We start from the raw sequence: 18,768 nt of genomic DNA, 5'->3' as shown, positions 1-18,768 counted from the left end.
AATATAGAGTTAGCTGCTTAATACTTATGTCGGTTAGCTATTTGTTGATAGTGCTTCTCTACTCTTGTGTGCATTGCTCGTCACTAGAGGTGGAGCAATCATAGTATGATGTAGTGCAAGACAATGGTTAGTCGATTCAACTATCATTGTCTCCATGAGTAGCTCAAGACCTTGATCATATGATCATTTATTAAAGGTCTTGAAGTCTATATCTTAAATCAAAGTGTTCGATATTTTTATCGGCAGTTATCGGAGGACATTTTACGGGTATGATTATGAGATGTGTGGTGATATTCTCTGATGGGTAGACTCTTAGTCAGGATGGTTGAGTGACCCTTTGGACTTTGGATTGTCACTTCTTTATTGTGGATATTTGAGTAACTGAAGAATGAGATTTGACATACTCTTTGGATATTTTTAGATAAGATTAGTAGAGTGTTTATACTCACTCATATCTGATTGATCATATCTCTGCCACTTGGAGAGTTGTTTTCTGATGATCTATTAATAGATGTATGACTTGATGATCTATTGTTTGGTATTTGATGTTGATAGCAACATGAGGAGTAGCATTTATGTGATATTTATGGATTTGGTGATTTGTAGTTGGTGAACCGATCATAGGCTTGTTATTGGGGATCTTACGGTTGAGAATGTCTGTTGTATGGATATTATGAGTCCTTGATATTGTCATTTAGGTTTAGCCCTAGATATTTCCATGGACTTGTTGAATTTGGTATTCTTAGGATATTTGGATCAGTGATGTCGTCTTAAGTGACAATATTGTGATCTATTCCAGATCCGAGGCGGATCACGTACACCATCTTCGCAGAATTTTAGAGTTGTTTCGACGGGAACATCTATATGCGAAGTTCAGTAGTGCGTATTTTGATTGTCTTCTGTGAGATTTCTGGAACACATGGTCACCGGTAGGGGTACACCTATGGATCCACAGAAGATAGAAGTTGTTACCGGAGTAGTTGAAGTCTATATAGGAGACTCGCAGTTTCCTTAGTCTGGCTGGATATTACCGGAGATTGGTTGAGGGTTATTCAGCATTATGCCGTTGACCAGACTGTTTAGGAAAGGAATGGAACTTTCTGGATAGATGCTTATGAGATCAGTTTCAGGAGTTGAAACGAAAAGTTGATAACTGCACTCATCTTAGTTGTACTTTCTAGTATAGATGGATTTGTACTCTGCATAGATGTATCGTATCTGGGAGTCGGTGCAGTTCCGATGTAGCATGAGCGGAGTAGCCTCGTGCCAATAGACAGAATTCTTGTGTAAGGAGAATGAGATTCTTTATTTCCATGGGAGATTATGTGTGTTCCCGATTTGTGATACATCCGGGTGACACCCGATGTATGAAAACTTGAAGCATTCCTATTGTGTACACAACATGAACAAAGACATCGCGGATTAGTAGCTTGATGTCTACTATGTCAGTCAGTGGAGGCTGAACATCGGAGACCAGTAGGATTGTTTCGGTAGACTCGCATATTGGAAAGGAGTTGGGAGTATGATATGATGGATTTCTGTTGCGAGATTACCCAGGACTTATAGAGGATATGTGGCGATATTGCGTAATCGTCGATTGATTGACTAATTTGCTCCTTTTCTATCGAACTGTAGGATGAATTCTTTGGATCGAATAGTAGTGTTATACTATACAGAGATTACCAGACTTTATGGTATACCTCTGAGTATTGTATCAGATTGAGGTCCGTGATTCACCACACGTTTTTGGCAAAGTTTGTAGTTTATGAGTATGGTGCTTGGTTGTTTACCTTTGGATGAGGATCCCTGAGTTGAACAGTAAATTTGGGAACCAAATTTTTATTAGTAGGGGAGAATGTAAAATACGACACTCAAATAATAATAAAATAACAAGGTTATTTGAGGAATAACCTTAACGAATTTTTTAGAAATTTTTTGAGATTTATTCGGAGCTCGTATGACGTATTTTGAGGGGATGCATTTATAAGCTCGAGAAAAGCCTATTTGGGATACCCGGAGGTGGCAGTTGATTGAGAAACTGATCTAGGGTTTAATTTACAAATCCCTAAGCTATAAAGGAAAAATCTTCCCGTGCCCTAACTCCAATTCACCCGCCAATCTCCTCTTCCCAAAGCCTCACCTCGCGACGCCGCCCCCTCTTCTTCGTCGAGCCTCTTCTCCCCAAGCCATTGTCGGTCTCCCTCTCCCTCCCGCTAGTTTCCGCACCTGAGCCGACCTTTCTTCCTCGCTCGAGCACCACACACAGCCGTCGGCCTCTCCTCACGCGAGCGCCACAGCCGACGATCTTCCTCCTCTTCTCCCTCGAGCCATAGCCGCGGCTCCTTTTCCCTCAGGCGAGCACCAGAGCCGCGACCCTTCCCTCTCCTCCCATCTCTCTTAGATCAACCCAAACAGAGCCCTGCCGCCGACACAGCTGTGCCCTAACCCCTGTCCACCGCTTCTCCAGCACTCCTCTCACGAAGCGGAACTTCTCCTCCAAACCGTGAGAAAAGGCAAGTTTGTTTTCCTTGGTAGCTGAGCGTAGGGATTTAGAGGATGGTCCAGATTTTTGTGTCAATGCTCGATTTATTGCTCTGTGTAGAGAGATTTGAATCGACTTGGTTTCTCCTTGTACGGGTTTTAGGATTGTTCTTTTTCTTGATTTCTGATTGGTTTGGTAAGTGAAAGTTCGTGTTTGCTTTGTGTAAATTTTCTACAAGTATAATCCCCTCTCTAAGTATGGGTTTTGGGAAGTAGATTGGGAGTGGGCATGCAAAACAATTCCAATGATGTCTCTGCATCTTCAAGGAGTTTTTTTTTGAATGCTAGAAAGAATTGGGAAGTGGGGGATTTGATCCAATGTTGTTCTTGTTTACTTTGGGAATCGATAGTTTTGGGGGCAAATTCTTATATTTCCAAGATGGTTCTGGCTTTTCCTTGGTGATTTTGAAGTTTCAGATAGATTTGCTTGATTGGGAAGGGCAATTCATCAAGTTTTGTTTTCTAGTATTGGTTGTGTTCTATTTGAAAGGGATTTGGATGCAATAGAGTTTTGTTTTGTTTCCGACCTGGCCGTGATGTAGTGGACAGATTTAATAGGTTGTAGTGAGGTTCTAATGGGTCCTGTTCTTGTGATAGTTTCGGATCTGGACAGAGTTAAAGTTGTGTTTAAAATGGCTTTTCATTGTGCTTTGCTTTGGAGATTTTGAGATCTTGATTGGATTTCGGGGCTCTGTGTAGTGTTCTCTCGATGCAGCTGATTCTTTGAACCGAACCGGCTATTGGGGTTTGGTTGTTTTTGTGCATCCATTTCGAAAAAGGTTGATGGTTGAAGGTTGCTATAGGATTGGGTTAGATACGGTTTGAGAATTGGTATTAGCTATTTGATTCATATGAAGATGGCTAATTTGTGTGCGCTGGTGCAGGATGTTGATTGAGACGGTTGATGTGACGGGGCATGATTTGGTTTAGACTACATATTAAAGGCGGATACTTCTTACTTTGACTCTTTAGTTCTTTGAACTTAGTGCATAAGCTATCTTTGGTTAGAAACTGCTTTTACCTTGACTCCGCTCTTATTTTTCCTGCGTTTGATACTTCCACTCGATCTTTGAGATATTCGTTTTCATATCTATACAGTCTCTCATTGTTATCCATGATACGTAGCTGATACTAGATATCATGTTTGCAAGTTTTGATTGTTGTTTATTTATGTTCCGTATTGAGCATGCTGGCTTCATGTAACATAGCTAATTTCTGCTTATATTTGTATGATGACTGTTGCATCTTGTGCATCATATCATTCCATGCATATCAACGACAAATTCTCCCTTGTGGTCGAGAGAGTCGTTGATCAGGGTCGCACGCTCAGCCACTCGAGAGAGTGGTAGCTGGAGCAGATGTCGCTTGTCCTGTCATGCTAGTTAGCTACTATGCAACTGTCCCCTCGACCACTTGAGAGAGTGGTAGCTGGAGTGGTGTACAGTCTGTCACTAGCCCGACCTCTCGACCATACAGGGGTCATGGTGCAGAGAGGTGAGTGGGAGTAACCATCCGTGCATACGCTATTATTATACTTGCTTTGGCTGCTGCTGCTTACATATACTATTATTGCTTACTTATGTTGACATCGTATATTGTTGTTGTTCACTTATGTTGATATGCTTACTTATGTTGAGATATACACTCGTTGTAGGTGTTTAGGCACTGGTTTATTTATTGGTAAAATGGATACATCTCACATATTTATCCCTGTAGTTATAGGCAGACTGTAGCAAGTTTGTGGCACCCCTGACCTTCTATTGTTAGCCTAAGATATGGCTTCAGGTATGAACATTTATTTTGACATCATGGTAGTATCTGCTATCTTTACTTATGAGACTATATTCCTTTTGACATTCTTTATTTATTTATTTTGTTCATGCATTATCCGTCTATTACCCGTTGAGTCCCTGTACTCACCACCTCGCAAACTGGTTTTCTTTTGCAAGATAACAGGTAGATGAATCATGGATGCTTGGAGGGATGCTGCCTGCCAGTCCTGCGTCATATCCGAGGAATGATTTTGGTTTTTGTTTCTCTTTACTTGCATTTCGTATTCGTTGGATTTGGTGCTGTGAGAACTAACTATGTTTTGACACTGGTTTTGTGGACTTTGTATCTGCGATGTTTTGTGGACTTTGCATTTGTGGATTTTCTTTCCGTTATTTCGCTATGTTTTCAGTGCAACCGTGTGGGCTGTTAGTGATATAAACTGCGTGGGTGTTGTTGTTTTATTCCAGCAGAGTAGGCTGTATTATATAAACTGCGTGGTTATGTATGTTCCAGCCGTGTAAGTTGATGAATATGTTATTATGTCATTTGTATATGTATATTGATCCCAATTGTCACTGTTATAGGGGAGATGCTGTCCGATTTTCGATTGGGCACCCTTACTCTCGGGGCGTGACAATTACAGTCTAACCCATAAAAGATGGTAGGAACTTGGTTTTTTTCAGGTTGTATGCTCTAAGAGGTTCTTCAAATTTTTCCTATGATAGTGACACATCAGTTTTTTATAAGATTCTTGAGATATAGGCTCCAATTCAAGGATTTTATTGCTAACATCAAAACTGCCCACAATGCTCAGATTCTGCCTGTATAAGGAGGGATCACCCCCTTTGTCCTTAACCATGATTCAAAAGCTAAGAATTTCCACTTCGCACCAAAATGTCTGTAAGGTAAGAAACCAAGCAAAGATCCAAATGATACAACAAAACCTCTGCTGTAATCGGGAAGGTGACAATCCTCATCTTCATAAGCAACAAAATTTGCTAAAGCTGAAGCAATGAAATCAAACAGTTCATCTGAACCATCAACCATCAGATTTTGAGGGATTAACACATGCCCCGGGCTTGGCATAGATGGTAAATGCATGATAGTTTGCCTGCAGTGGGCAAGCTTCGAGTCCCAAGGAATGCATCATTTGTGTTTGTCTCACCATGCACTTAACACTTGTGCTCCTAATTAACCTCCTTCCATCAACATGGCATCGTCATGTGGGGGGTCGTTAATGTGACGATTCCATATTTGTTTTAGGGACTAACACCTCCTCACACTGTTGCTTCACAACATGCCCCTTCCATCAACATCTTCTTCCTGAGCCCAAAATGAATGAATGGGGATGCTATCTTGGAGATCTACGTGACCGCCTTGGGCCTGGTGATGACGGACCTGAATCTCCCTCCGATCTCAGTGAGGTGACTCTGAGGTCCTTCGACAAAGGGGAAATCCCAGAACGCTTCGGGGTTCATCGTGTCCAAGTGGGGTAGGAATAAAGGAGGTGGTGGAAGGAGCGAGGAACGACGCCGTGGAACTACCAGGGTAGGGTTTGGGTGAGCTCTAAGAAATCTTTCTTGACACCGCCGTGGACAAGGTCATCTTTTTGGCTGCCATCCCGTCAGGGCCCACCCTCTCCTCAATATCGACTTCGTCCTTCGAAACATGGTCATAAACTGAATCACCGAATATTTCGATCTTGCCGTCCATGTCTTCCTTGTAAATAAAAACTCTTTCCTCCTCATCAAGAACATTCTCTTCATAAACGTCCTTCACATCCGAAGTTGTCTGATGATATAGCTATTGCGTTGAACCAGGTGTCTCTATTCAAGGTTCTCAACATCGCTGCCATTCTTTCAGTAAATTGTTCCACAACCCTGTTGATTTGCACACGAGTACCAGATGCAATCTTCTAAACCTGTTGATTCTGCAGAATGCCAAGAGATAGGCAAGCAAATTCGATGTTTGGGAAAGAACAAAGGGGTCGCAAATTCTTATTAATAAAAAAAATCCCTAAAAACAATTAAACAAATGTTTAAATACTGAAACCCTAAATATGCAAAAGACTAAAATAACCTCACAAACCTAATTTAACAAAATAATACAAAAATACTAAAGTTACTCGTTCATCCCTACATCAATAATACAAACAAGGAAACACATTAGCATCTACTAATCCAAGTTACCAAAGCAATGATTAAAGAAATTAATCAACAAATATTTGATTCGGCTAAAAAGGCACTTCCACTTCATAATTGCTCCACCATCCCAGTTGACAAAGTTAACTTCCCTTCAGTTGAGGAGAATAATACAGTCTAGAATTTAATTTTATTAAAAGTCATTAAGTCATTGATTTGGGCAATTTGTTGAGACTTTAATTTTATTAGGATAATTAGGATTTTGTTATAAAGTTGTCTAAGTCGCTAATTTTTATAATTTGTTAAAACTTTTAAAAATTTATATTATTTTTCTTTAAAGTGTTAGTCAAGTTTTATTAAAATAATTAGCATTTTATTAGAAAAGATCTTTTATTTTATAAAGAATAGGTCATGTTATCAAATTCTAAAATGAGGTCAAGATCCCATGTAATGAACAACTTTTGAATTAACTCTAGGTGAGAATCGGTAATTTTCCTCTGGGTGAGGATTGCATCTTATATTTCTGCTTTTTTATGTCAAAGGGTTTCGGTGTAGAGGAGGTTAGAGTTTGAACATGAAGGAGGGTGGTTCAGCAGATACCAGTTTGAAGCTTCTCACAAAGCAAGGGCCGAGGAGCTCGATGTGACAAACTATTCAGATAAGACAAAACTTCTCATGGAAGATGCCAACAAAGGAAGCATCTCACAATAAAGTTGCAAGGGTAGACATTAAGTTTCGTTCAGCGCACCAAGGATTTCGTAACTTCAACTATACCAGTCAATGAACAAACTAAAAATTTTCACCAAGTTGACTTGCACAGATTGAGATTTTAATATTGCAATAGTCTTTATGATGACAATGACCCTCCTTGGCAGGTCAAGTCTTAGTTGATGGCATTTTTTCTTGATAAGGCAAGTTGCTAAGATCAAGGTTTAAAATTTCGACCCGTGCTAATGATTTGGTCCTACACCAGAATAGTACTGTATCGTGTCGTACCAATATAGTTTCAGTATTTTTAAACATAAAATATTTAACATAAATATTTTAAAAATAAACAATATAAAAAATAATCTTTTAAAACAAGAAAAAAAAATGAAAATAGATAAATAAATAAATAAAAATTTTATTATAATTTTTAATAAAATAAATGAAATATAAAATTAATTAGATAATTTTATCAGGTTTAATAAAGTCTCTTTAAATTATCCCTATCATAGTTAGGAGTTAATTAAAATAACTAACCTAAATTTTAATTAAAAAAAAAAGCCGACACCACTCACGAGCTCTCACAACTTCGGCGCTGTCACTGGGTCGCACGACCCCTCAACAATGGTCGTAGGGTCGCACGACCCCCCTCCGCGACAACCGCACAACGCCTTTGTGGCGACCGCAGTGGAGTTATGCGACCCCTCAGCTGTTGTTGCGGGGTCATGCGACCCCGCCATTACGTCTGCGGGGTCACACAACTCCTCCCAACTCTCGTGGGGCCTGGTGCCGAGGTCGTGCCGATGTCGGTCAGGAACGAGATGTTTCAGCCGTTTTGACCGGCTCGGCACGATGTTTTAAACACGGGCTAAGATATGGAGGTATGTTAGGATGGTAACAAGAAAGCTGAAAAGGTTGCTAAAATTGTATCAAAGAAGAGCAGACTACTTACTCTAGAGGGTCACTTGAACTGGTAGTTTTCTAATTGATTTAATGGAATAATATTGTTAAAAAAACTGATGATTGACAACCATATCAGAGATTTACTGTTATTTTCACTACAATCAATCTAATTAGAAAAAAAAGGATAGCTCGGTGCCTTGAAGCTCCCGCTATGCGTGGTCCCGGGGAAGGGTCCATTGTACGCGACCTTACCATGCTTTTTGCAAGAGGTTGTTTCCAGGATTCGAATCCGTGACCTTTTGGTCACAAAGCAACAACTTTACCGTTGCGCCAAGGCTCCCCTTCAATCAATCTAATTAGAAAAGAAAAAATAATGAAAATATAATAAAAAGTACCTCCAATGGTGAGAAAGCAAAAGTCACTAATGCATTTGAGGCAAAGTTAACGAGCACTGCAATACTTAAACCCCGACCTCTTAATCGCAAGGGAAAAATTTCTGATATCATCAGCCAACCAATTGGACCAAATGATAACTGCAAGGATGAGACAATAATCAGGAAAACAAAACAAACATCTACTATTAGCTCGTTATGAGCAGAGTATTAAACTTAAAGGAGATAAAAAGAAAATAGGACTTTGGACTTGGTTTCTAAAGCTAGTATTATAGTGTTCTTTTTACAGACTTTTAATGTATTCAACATTCAGCATTCACACACACCAAAAAGGTGAAGATTTTCCAGAGCATGAGTGCATGACAAAGTATGTTTCGTACTTTCAGGTCAAAGTGTATCAATGCATCATGCAAAAGAATGAGAAACATAACCAAATAGCACACACCTGATGAAAATATGTTGTCACCAGCTTTTGGGACCACAATTAGGATTAATCATTGTTATCTTAACAGGAGGAATACTTGAGATGTCATTTACTACATAATTAGCACCCTTTATAATGCTGGGAAATTGGTGAAGTTTTTCTTTCATTATTTGTACCATAAGCCTAGTGATGATAGAGCTTCACCTATCAGATTGTTGGCATGATCAAAGAATCCAATGTGGAAGACTAGTTTACTTGATGCCTGGTGGTCTTTTGCTGGTCTAGTGTAGATTGGAAAAGTGTGCATTTACAAATAGGATAGTAGACTAATGGCATGAACTAGTTGAAACTAAAGCAGATTACCAATCATGAAGAAGGATCCAATCCTAAACAAGAATGACTATGAAACTAGTGCCTGATAACCAACAGGTGGATCTTCTGTTTATAACATAGATGCATGCATAAACCACTGAGATGATCAGAAAGAATTTGATATGACTTGTATGCTAACATATTTTACTGTCAATTATAGCAATTTCCAAATATCGATAACATTGAATGTTCTATAAAAATAATGAGAGAAGAAAGATTATCGCAAAGCAATACCTGATAACATCCAACATACACCAGCAATGCAATCACGGCCACAAAGGGTAAATCCTTCAAGAAGGTGTAGTATGAAGAAAGAAGGAATAAGGAGATTGTCTGCAATCACAAGGCAAAATACTTAAATAATAATAATAACAACAATAATGATCATAATAATCTTTACATGCAATATGCTCCAACAACATTGTTAACAAATTTCACCAATAAGAAAGACACATTCCTTCGTCTTATTACCCAAGTGCCAAAACTATTGTGAGAAATGAGTATTTGTTTGTAATAATGTACCCCTATCCTTTATCCAAATAGTGACTAATAATAATATTTCTAGATCAATCTCTTTGCTAACACTGAGTTTTTAGGGAAATAAATAGTCAATTGACTTCAACATCGTCTCAAAGCATGAAGTCTCCCATCTGCCCTCTGCTAGATGCCAAAACCTTTATAAATTCTCAACCAGCAGAACTTAGCCAAGTAAAACACAGGAGAGAAGGTAGACATCTGCTAAGTTGTCACATTCGCCTAGCAGGAATTAATCAAGTAAAACATAGGAGAAGGTAGTCGTATGCTTAGTTGTCACACTTGCCTAACAGGAATTAATCAAGTAAAACACAAGAAAGAAGGTAGTCGTCTGCTTAGTTGTCACATTTTTTTTTCCTTCATGATTGTTTACATTGTTAGCATAGGGCATGATAGCAATACATCTTAAAAGTTGGATTAAGACTAATCTAAAATTAACTTTGTTTTTGTAGAAGCAAATGTCTAACTTCGTTATTCTTCTTTCCTTCAGTTTTCATTAATAGCAGGTTAAGCACATCAATATTTCTATAGATCCATCATGTTTTGATATAAACCTATTTATAAATATACAAGGATTATAGTTGTGAATATACAAGTATCATGGATATGAATGTGAGACCATGGTTTGAAAGCACACATTGGGACTGCCCATGCACCCAAGGAGCGTAAGAAATTCGCCTCCCACTTTTGAACCTCAAGGACTACTCTGCCACTTGTGCTTCCATATCTACCCTAATAGCTGATGAAAAATTCCCATGGGACCTAACTAGACACCTCCAAGATTAGTTGTACGATCCTAGATACCTAAATTACTAAAAAAAAAAAAAAAGAAATATTGTGCCCTGCCACTTGAAACCGACGATATTTACCATTTTGATACAAATCGACACCATGGCCGCAAAGCCTCGCGAGGTCATCGCAAGGTCACCCACGCACCCCTCCATTTCCAAGCTCATTGCAAGCGAGGTCACGAGACATGAAAGGTGTCGAGGCCCTCCTCGGAAGTAATGTGGGTGCCACAACCATGTGGCGGCCTCCACGAGGTCACGACACTTGCTGTCATGATTTTTTAAAGTTATTTTTCTATGTTTCTAAATAGATATTTTTTATTATAAATAAAAAGTTAATTATATATAATAATTATTAATATAATATATTGTTAATAATAGTTATAAAATATAAGAATTATTTTAAAATAATTTTAAATTTTAATAAATATTTTATAAAATAATTTATTTTTTAATAGATATTAAAAATTAAATATAAATTTAAAATAATCTAAAATATAATTCTTAAATTATTTTAATAAATTTTAAAAAATAAAAATTTATAAATGCATTTAAAAAAAATAGAATTTTAAATAATTTTATAATTATCTTTTGGGCCTTTCAAAGAATTTTATAATTTTAGAATGAGTTTTAAATTTTAAGAATTATTTATTTTTTTAATAATTTTTATAAAAATTTAATAGACATTGTATTATAAGAAAATATTGAAATATAAATTCATTACCTCAAAATATAACATATTTAATAATCAAATATTAATAAATTAATATACACATATTTAAAAATTAAAAAACTACCAAAACTGTATCAGCACGACACGATATGGTACTGAAACTCTAGCACAAGTCGAAATTTTAAACCATGCATGAGACAACACTCAATGCATAGATTCCTCACCATATAGTACACTCCATATATTTGTATATAAATAGGATAATAAAAAAGGTGATATAGAGTGGAATACATAATTCATCTAGGCGGCTTCTTAACAAGTACTGGTTTTTATCATGTATTAGTATGTATAGTTGTTATATTATTGAAAATTTCAAAGGACTTTGTTGTGATTTTTGAAAAAATAAATAAATGTGGACTAATGTATAAAATTGCCAATTTAATTAACCCATGTTCCCAACTGGTGCCCTATCCCTTGTTTTGTTTTGCACAACACCTATGTCGCTACACATATCCTTATCACAACATTGCCACCTCTCCTCCATCTTCACATGAAAAGCCTATCACTTATGGCATGTTTCTTATCTTGGTTTTGTTTGATATTCTAAATTCATACTTAATATTTATTTTGATGGATGTTTTATAGAGCAAGTTATAAATGATCATAGAGGGATATCATGTGGATGTGCCAATGTAAAATGGATTTCTTTTGAGGAAATTTACCTTGTGCTCGTACATGATTTAATTATAAAAGTAGATGATATAATTATGCAGTTATTCAAAATAGTTACCTAACAATTTGTTGGTACAATCAGCCTTCACGGTTTTTATATTTGATAATGTACCTGTGTCTTGATCAAGGTTGATGAAAGATTGGTCCAAACAGGACCAGATGTTTGAAAGTAAATTAATAAGTCTAGTCAAATCAAGATTAACTGGATGACTAACAAAGTGAGAAGTCTAGTCAGGTAACAAGAATGATATGATGTCTAGCAAGTGGAAAGTTGAGGTAAGATGACTAGTAAAGGGAAAGTTTAAGAAGGTCAAGGATGACCTGATGTCTGACAAGTGAAAAGTTCAGGCAGGTCAAGGTTGACATAATTCTAGCAAAGGGAAAGTCCAAGCCGGTCAAGGATGATCCGATGTCTAGCAAATGGCAAGTCCTCCAGGTCAAGATGATCAGATGTTTGGTAAAGAAAAAAATCCTAAGAGAGCATACCTTGGGTGGTTAGAAGTAGAAGAAAACTCTGAGCAAGAGGTAAGCCCTAGATCAAGTAGACTAAGGTTTGTTTGTTTGTTTGTGTTTTGTATGATTATTTTATCGGAATCGGAAGATGAAGCAAAACGAAGAGCAGACAAATGCAACCCAACAAAACTAGACCAAGTCCAAAGTGAACCGGACTTGACCCATGTCGAATTGGACTTGAACCAGTCCGGTCGATCAGTGGTGGGTCCGATCAACCGGAAAACCCAATCTAGACTAGATGACTTTGAGTGGCTAGACTCGAGTTTGAGTCTAGTTTTGGTGACTGATCTAGTTCAGTTGATTGGAAAGGTTCCGGTCGACCAATAAACCTGATAACGATGAGATTGCAAGGCTCGTTCTAGATCATAAAGAGCTTGGTGGACCGAACTAAGTTTTAGGTCAACTGAAAAAACTCTATAACATAACATCAAGATCAAAGCTCAAAGGATAACGCAATTCTCAATACTCTTCTTTTGTGCTCCGAAAAGATCTCAAGGCTTTGTTCGTGCGATCGGGACACACTAGGAGTGTGTGACACTTAGGACTTCCAGACCGTATCAACAATATAATTTGTTATTATATTACATGCACTTGCATCATTATCATTTGTGATTGTGAGACAAACTTGTAAGAGCTTTCTCCACCTTTGGAAAAGTTCCAGCAAGGAGATAGGCTTAGTGGAAAAGCGCTTCATGTGCATAGGCCTTATAATACTAACTCTGAGGGTTGGGAACCAAGTAAACCTCATGTTTTCTTTGTCTTTATTGTGTATTGTATTATGATGCAAGTGCTAATCTGATAGAAAGAACAAACTCAACGAATCAAGCGAGAGAGCGAGACTCGTTATTCACCGCCCGCCTCCCTCCTAGCACGTCCAATGTTCTTACAATTGGTATCAGAGCCAAGCAGAATCTTGATTAGACTAATCGCCAAGGGAGCCAAGTTTGCCAGAGATTGAGGGGGAGAGCCCTAACAAGATCACAAAAGGTAAAATTTTAAATACCATATGACCAAAAGGTCACGGATTCGAATCCTGAAAACAGCCTCTTGCAAAAAGCAGGATAAGGCTGCATACAATGGATTCTTCCCCGGGACCCGCATAGCGGAAGCTTCGTGCACCAGGATGTCCTTTTATTATATGTTTCAAGTGTAGGGATAGAGTGCACTATAAAAATAAGTGCCCTACTATTAAGAGTAAGACAACACAACCGACGACAAAGGAGGAACCGATACCATGAGATCGGAAAAACAAAGAGCGTGTTGTGTGCTTCAAGTGCAAGCAATCTAGTCATTACAAGAACTAAGTATCCGGAGAAGAAGAAATCCAAGGATCCAAGGTGAGCGATCTAGGTTAGTAAACTTAAGATTTAAGAAAATGCCCTTGATATAATGATGATATCTTAGCTTCCTCGAACTAATGCAATAAGCGACCTAGCAAGTTAATTAATTCAATTAATTATGATAATTTAAATTTAATTTCTTCAAAATTATTAATTCAATTAATAATACAAATTCAAACAATAAAAAAATAAATAATTTGTATTTAATTAATCTGGATAATAAAAGTAATCAAAAATATGATCAAGTCATCTAGACCTAGATCAGATTAATAATCAAAGTATATTTGATCTATTCAATGATATTGATTGAATCAACTTATATAATTATCTAAACCTAAATGTAACTAATTTTAATTTGAACAATTGAATTCCAATTAAGAACTCAACTAATCAAGAAAATTCTAATTTGAAAATTTTAAATTTAATTAATTCAAATAATTCGAATTTAATAAAAAAAAATAATTAATAATAAAGATAATTCTCAAGACAATTCAAATTTAATTAAATTATATAATTCAAACTTAAATAATAAATTAATTAACAAAGATAATCATAAAAAGAATTTAAATTCAAAAGATAAAAATAAGAATTTAAATTTGATAGATTCAAAAATAAGAATTTAAATTTGATAGATTCAAAAGATAAAGATAAGAATTTAAATTCAAAAATTAAAAATCAGAATTTAAATTTGAAAATTTCAAAAGATAGGTTGTAGGTGTAATCGGCCTCGAGGGTTTTGATGGTTTGGATTGAACAATATGTTTAAAGGAATTTGGTCAAGGGTGACCAAGTAACTTGATCAAGGTTGATCAATTTGAGTATAGAGTCCAAGTAAGTCAAAGTTAACTAAATTCTTAGAAATGAGTGAGAGGACCATATACTTGGCAGTTAGTGGCAAGTCCTAGTTGGGAACTAGGTAGTGTAAGTCCTGATGGGACTATAGTCCTGGTGAGACTAGGCAATATAGTCCTAGTAGTGAAAATTCTACTTGGAACTAGGCAATAGAAAGACCTAGTGGGATTAGGCAACGGAAATCCTGGTTGGGAACCAGGCTACAAAAAGACATAGTAGGACTAGGCCATGAAAGACCTGAGACCCGACAGTGGAAGTCCTAACAAGGCAAGGTGGTGGAAGACCTAATTGGGAACTAGACAAATCTAATTGGGAACTAGGTGAAGTCCAAGAGGGTTAGCTGAGAGTGAACACTTGAAGGAAGTCTCGGTGGGTGAGCTAGAAGAGTTGGTAAAAGAAGCTACTGGTTAGGTAGACCAAGCATTAGGTTTTGCATGTTTGTTTTGTAGGAAACCGCAGTTGGACGAAGGCTCGGACGACCGAAGAGACCTCGGAAGCACATGAGGTCTCTAAAGCGCATGCTTCACTAAGCTTTGTGCAAAAGCACAAGCGTTTGCTTTTGCACGAAGCGCAAAAACTCCCTTTTTTTTAGTTTAAAGTCCTAAACCCTCTTTAAATCGATCATTAAGTTGATTGGTCTGTCACTCATCTGCTTCTCACCGCCAGAAGCATCTACCTCTCAATCATTAGTAAGAAGCATCTTTCTTGTCTTCTTTTTTGTTAAATTTTTGTACTCCTTTGCATTTTTTAGCGTCCCGGAGGCTTCCAGTAACGCTTTCGGCGATCCAGCGCCTGCATAGCCGTAAGGGATCGCGATGCCCACCGATCGAAAACTTAGGACTGCGAATTTAATTAATTCAATCAACTCCCAACTTAAATGGGATAGTTCGAATAGACTATCATAAATTTCAATTAAATTATCTTAATAAAATATATAAAAACTTTTTAAAAAATTAATAAATTTTATTAATTCATATAAATCAGATTTATACTCATAATAGTCCATTTGTTTATTACATTTTTTTCCATAAAATGTGTGCATCGCTTTGCGCTTAAAGCCCCAAGACATTGAGTGCTTTTTTGCACCTCGTGCTTTTGACAATTATGGTTCCAACGGACATGAAGTCACAAAAGTTAGCCAGATCTACAATCGAAGAGGATTGCAGCCGAGTTAGCGGAAGTCCAATCAACTAAAGGAGCTTCCAATCGTCCGGAAGAGTGTCGAGCGAGCTCTATAAAAGGGGAGTCAAGGCATCTGCTTCCAACATCAAGTGCAAACAACTGCAATCAAAGCTCTCACGTTCAAGTGCTCAAAGTCTTGCTCATGTGATCTGGGATGCACCAAGAGGAGTGCCACGGCATTCAGGTTTCAAGCCGAATCATCACGAGTTTGTTTTCTTTTTATGCTTGTGCTTTTAATTCCTACTTTCATACTTGTGATAGTACTTATCAATCTATAAGAGGTTATCTGCCTTTGGAAAGGAGAGATACTAGTGGGCTCACGTTGAGTGCATAGTCTTGGGAGTAACACCGTAGGGGCGTGAACCAAGTAAAATCAAATGTCTCTTTATTGTTTTTATGTTAAATAATTCCGCTGCATTCGTAACACTCTGATAGAAAAGAAAAAAAAAAAGAAAAAAAAAAAGAAGCATATGCTAAACAAAACCTACAATCTATATAATGTGAAACCAAAATCATACCATCCCATCTGGGGATTCAAAACCCAGCACAGAACAATACTTTAAAGGTACCTTTGTTGACACCATATAACAATATTAAAATATTCTGCGCTTATAAGGAAAAAACAGTTTCCAATTAAAGATGATTGACGAGTGTAAACTCAAGTCATAGCACGAAAATAGCATGTAACTTACAATTCCACTGACACCTGAAATAAGTAATGGCCTTCGTCCAAGTCTATCTACCACAAGAACAGCAATACCAGTCATAATTAGCTGCACAAGGAAGCAAAATCCACCATTATTTGCAACCTTACAGAAACTATATTTTCCTGAGAAAGCATGTTGAAATACTAAATGATTATACCATATAAACTAACCTTTAAAAAAAGAGAACTAAAGTGAAAACTATTTATTAAGTAGTTACTATTCACACAAGCAAAAAGCTGGAAATATTCCAACTTGATGATGATAGTGACAGATTGCTGCCATGGATGAAGATGTGCTAAGATTTAAGAGAGAGGGTTAGGTATGGACCGTATGGTTATTTGGAGTACATTGTTGTTTCACAAAAACTGCATGTAGAAGTAGGTATAATCATTTGTGTGGAAGGAAAATGAAATTCAAACAAATATGAATAGGTGCTATTTTTGTGCCCAGCCAGGATACCGAGAAAGCCAGTCTAATTCTTTCAGACTTACTTCGCTTTTGATCAGACATACAAATTTCAAGAATTAAGTATCCTATAATGAGATGAACAATCAACAAAATAGATTTTTACATGTGTGACTATTACAAGACTTTGCTCAATAGCAACACACATATAAGTAAATTCATGAATTTTGAAATGTTAAACAAACCAGAATGTTTCTCAGTAAGGTATTCAAAGTTGACCTTTAGTAAACCAAGAAGAATAGAAACACGTGTAGCATCAGATGCTGCAGAGAATCCTGCACTCTGTTACAAAATATATTTGTTAATAAGAAGAAAAAGATACATAACTGTCGCTAAATACTTTTGTAATGGTCACAAGACTGGTTGGAATACCTGAAGAATGGTTGCAGCATAATACAGCACACTTGGCTGCCCAGTTATCTGATATGGGAGAAAAAAAACAGATAGATAGGTAATATTACACGAATACTAGCACTTAAGCAATAAACCAACTTTTGATTCTGGAAGTAGCATTATTAATTAAGAATATCAATTGGGATATTTTAGCACATTGAAGTCATTCAGTGGCAACCTGCTGGAAAAAAACTAGTCCTGCACCGATTATGAGTGCTTTAAGGCATTTCCCTTGAAAGATCTCCCTGAATGTTGATTGTTTTCCATGATCGGCATGAGACAAATCATTCAGAATCAAGTCAACTTGTTCCGAAGCCGAACTATCAAAAGCTGAACCTCTTAAACGGCACAAACATTTAATGGAAAGTTCTCTTGCATCTTGCACACTTCTTTTTCCCTGTATGGCACACAAAAGCAGCCAACGAGGAGATGGGGGTAAGCACCACATTCCTATGCCCATAACTATACATATTGGGGCACAGGTTGCATACATGTAGCGCCACCCACCAACCAAATCCACATAAATGTTTCCAGTTATGTAACCCAACTACATTTAGAAAATAGAAAACTGACTGTTAGAATATTTGAGGCAAGATATTTTCAGCATAACAGAATAGGACTTACAAGCATCCCAAAGACTATGAAAAACTCTTTCAAAGAAATAAGTGTTCCTCGTATCTGACTTGGTGCCGTTTCTGCAATATACATGGGAGCAGCATGCATAGCCTGATGAAATCAGACTGCCATGAGACAAGTAAAATAGTACTTGTATACCCACTCATATTTCATACAAAGAAAATGTAGGACTAGAAAACAACATCAACGTGATACTCCAAAAAAAAAGGATATTGATGGAAATCTGACATGCAGCATCAAGCTAATCTCATCATGACCATCTAGCAAGGATGTTTATTTCATTCAAAGGAACAATGTTATGTAAAATTTCTAGTAATTCAGCAATCCACTCAAGCGATTTGCATTAGAGCAAAAAATACAACAATAAGATTCATTTGTGTTCTTCGAGTGAGGAAATAGTTAAGATAGATCACATACATATCCACATAAATTTGAATTCAGGAATTTTAGATATTCGGGATCCATCCTCATCCCCATTATGCCAAATATGATATTCAAATTTCAAACAGTTGTGATTCCCATCTCCTTCATTGCACACTATTCCCATAACGCCAAACATGATATTCAAATGTCAAGCCATTGTGATTCTATCTCCCTCATTTGCAGTCTCAAGCCCTCTCTCTCGTCTAGCGCCACACATAAAAAGTCTCAGGCTCTGCATGTGTCTGGTTCAAGGTTTAAAATCTCACGCCATGCCGAAAT

General features: G+C 37.1%; 1 protein-coding gene across 1 annotated transcript in view; it reads right to left on the bottom strand.

Moving 5' to 3' along the window:
* The window catches only part of LOC122052331 (D-xylose-proton symporter-like 2), a 72,813-nt gene that overhangs the window by 14,237 nt on the left and 39,808 nt on the right, over nucleotides 1-18,768 (bottom strand). The window contains exons 7-13 of the mRNA XM_042613808.1: nucleotides 18,055-18,156; nucleotides 17,609-17,977; nucleotides 17,410-17,457; nucleotides 17,257-17,319; nucleotides 16,558-16,638; nucleotides 9,486-9,584; nucleotides 8,459-8,596 (exon numbers count right to left, since the gene is read on the bottom strand). Of these exons, the coding sequence (XP_042469742.1) occupies nucleotides 8,459-8,596; nucleotides 9,486-9,584; nucleotides 16,558-16,638; nucleotides 17,257-17,319; nucleotides 17,410-17,457; nucleotides 17,609-17,977; nucleotides 18,055-18,156 (900 nt within the window). The remainder of the gene's footprint in view (nucleotides 1-8,458; nucleotides 8,597-9,485; nucleotides 9,585-16,557; nucleotides 16,639-17,256; nucleotides 17,320-17,409; nucleotides 17,458-17,608; nucleotides 17,978-18,054; nucleotides 18,157-18,768) is intronic.

This window comes from Zingiber officinale, chromosome 3A (genome assembly GCF_018446385.1).
Source record: "Zingiber officinale cultivar Zhangliang chromosome 3A, Zo_v1.1, whole genome shotgun sequence".
Lineage (NCBI taxonomy): Eukaryota > Viridiplantae > Streptophyta > Magnoliopsida > Zingiberales > Zingiberaceae > Zingiber > Zingiber officinale.
Note: the sequence above shows the minus strand (reverse complement) of the source record. Positions and strands in the feature narration are given on the sequence as shown.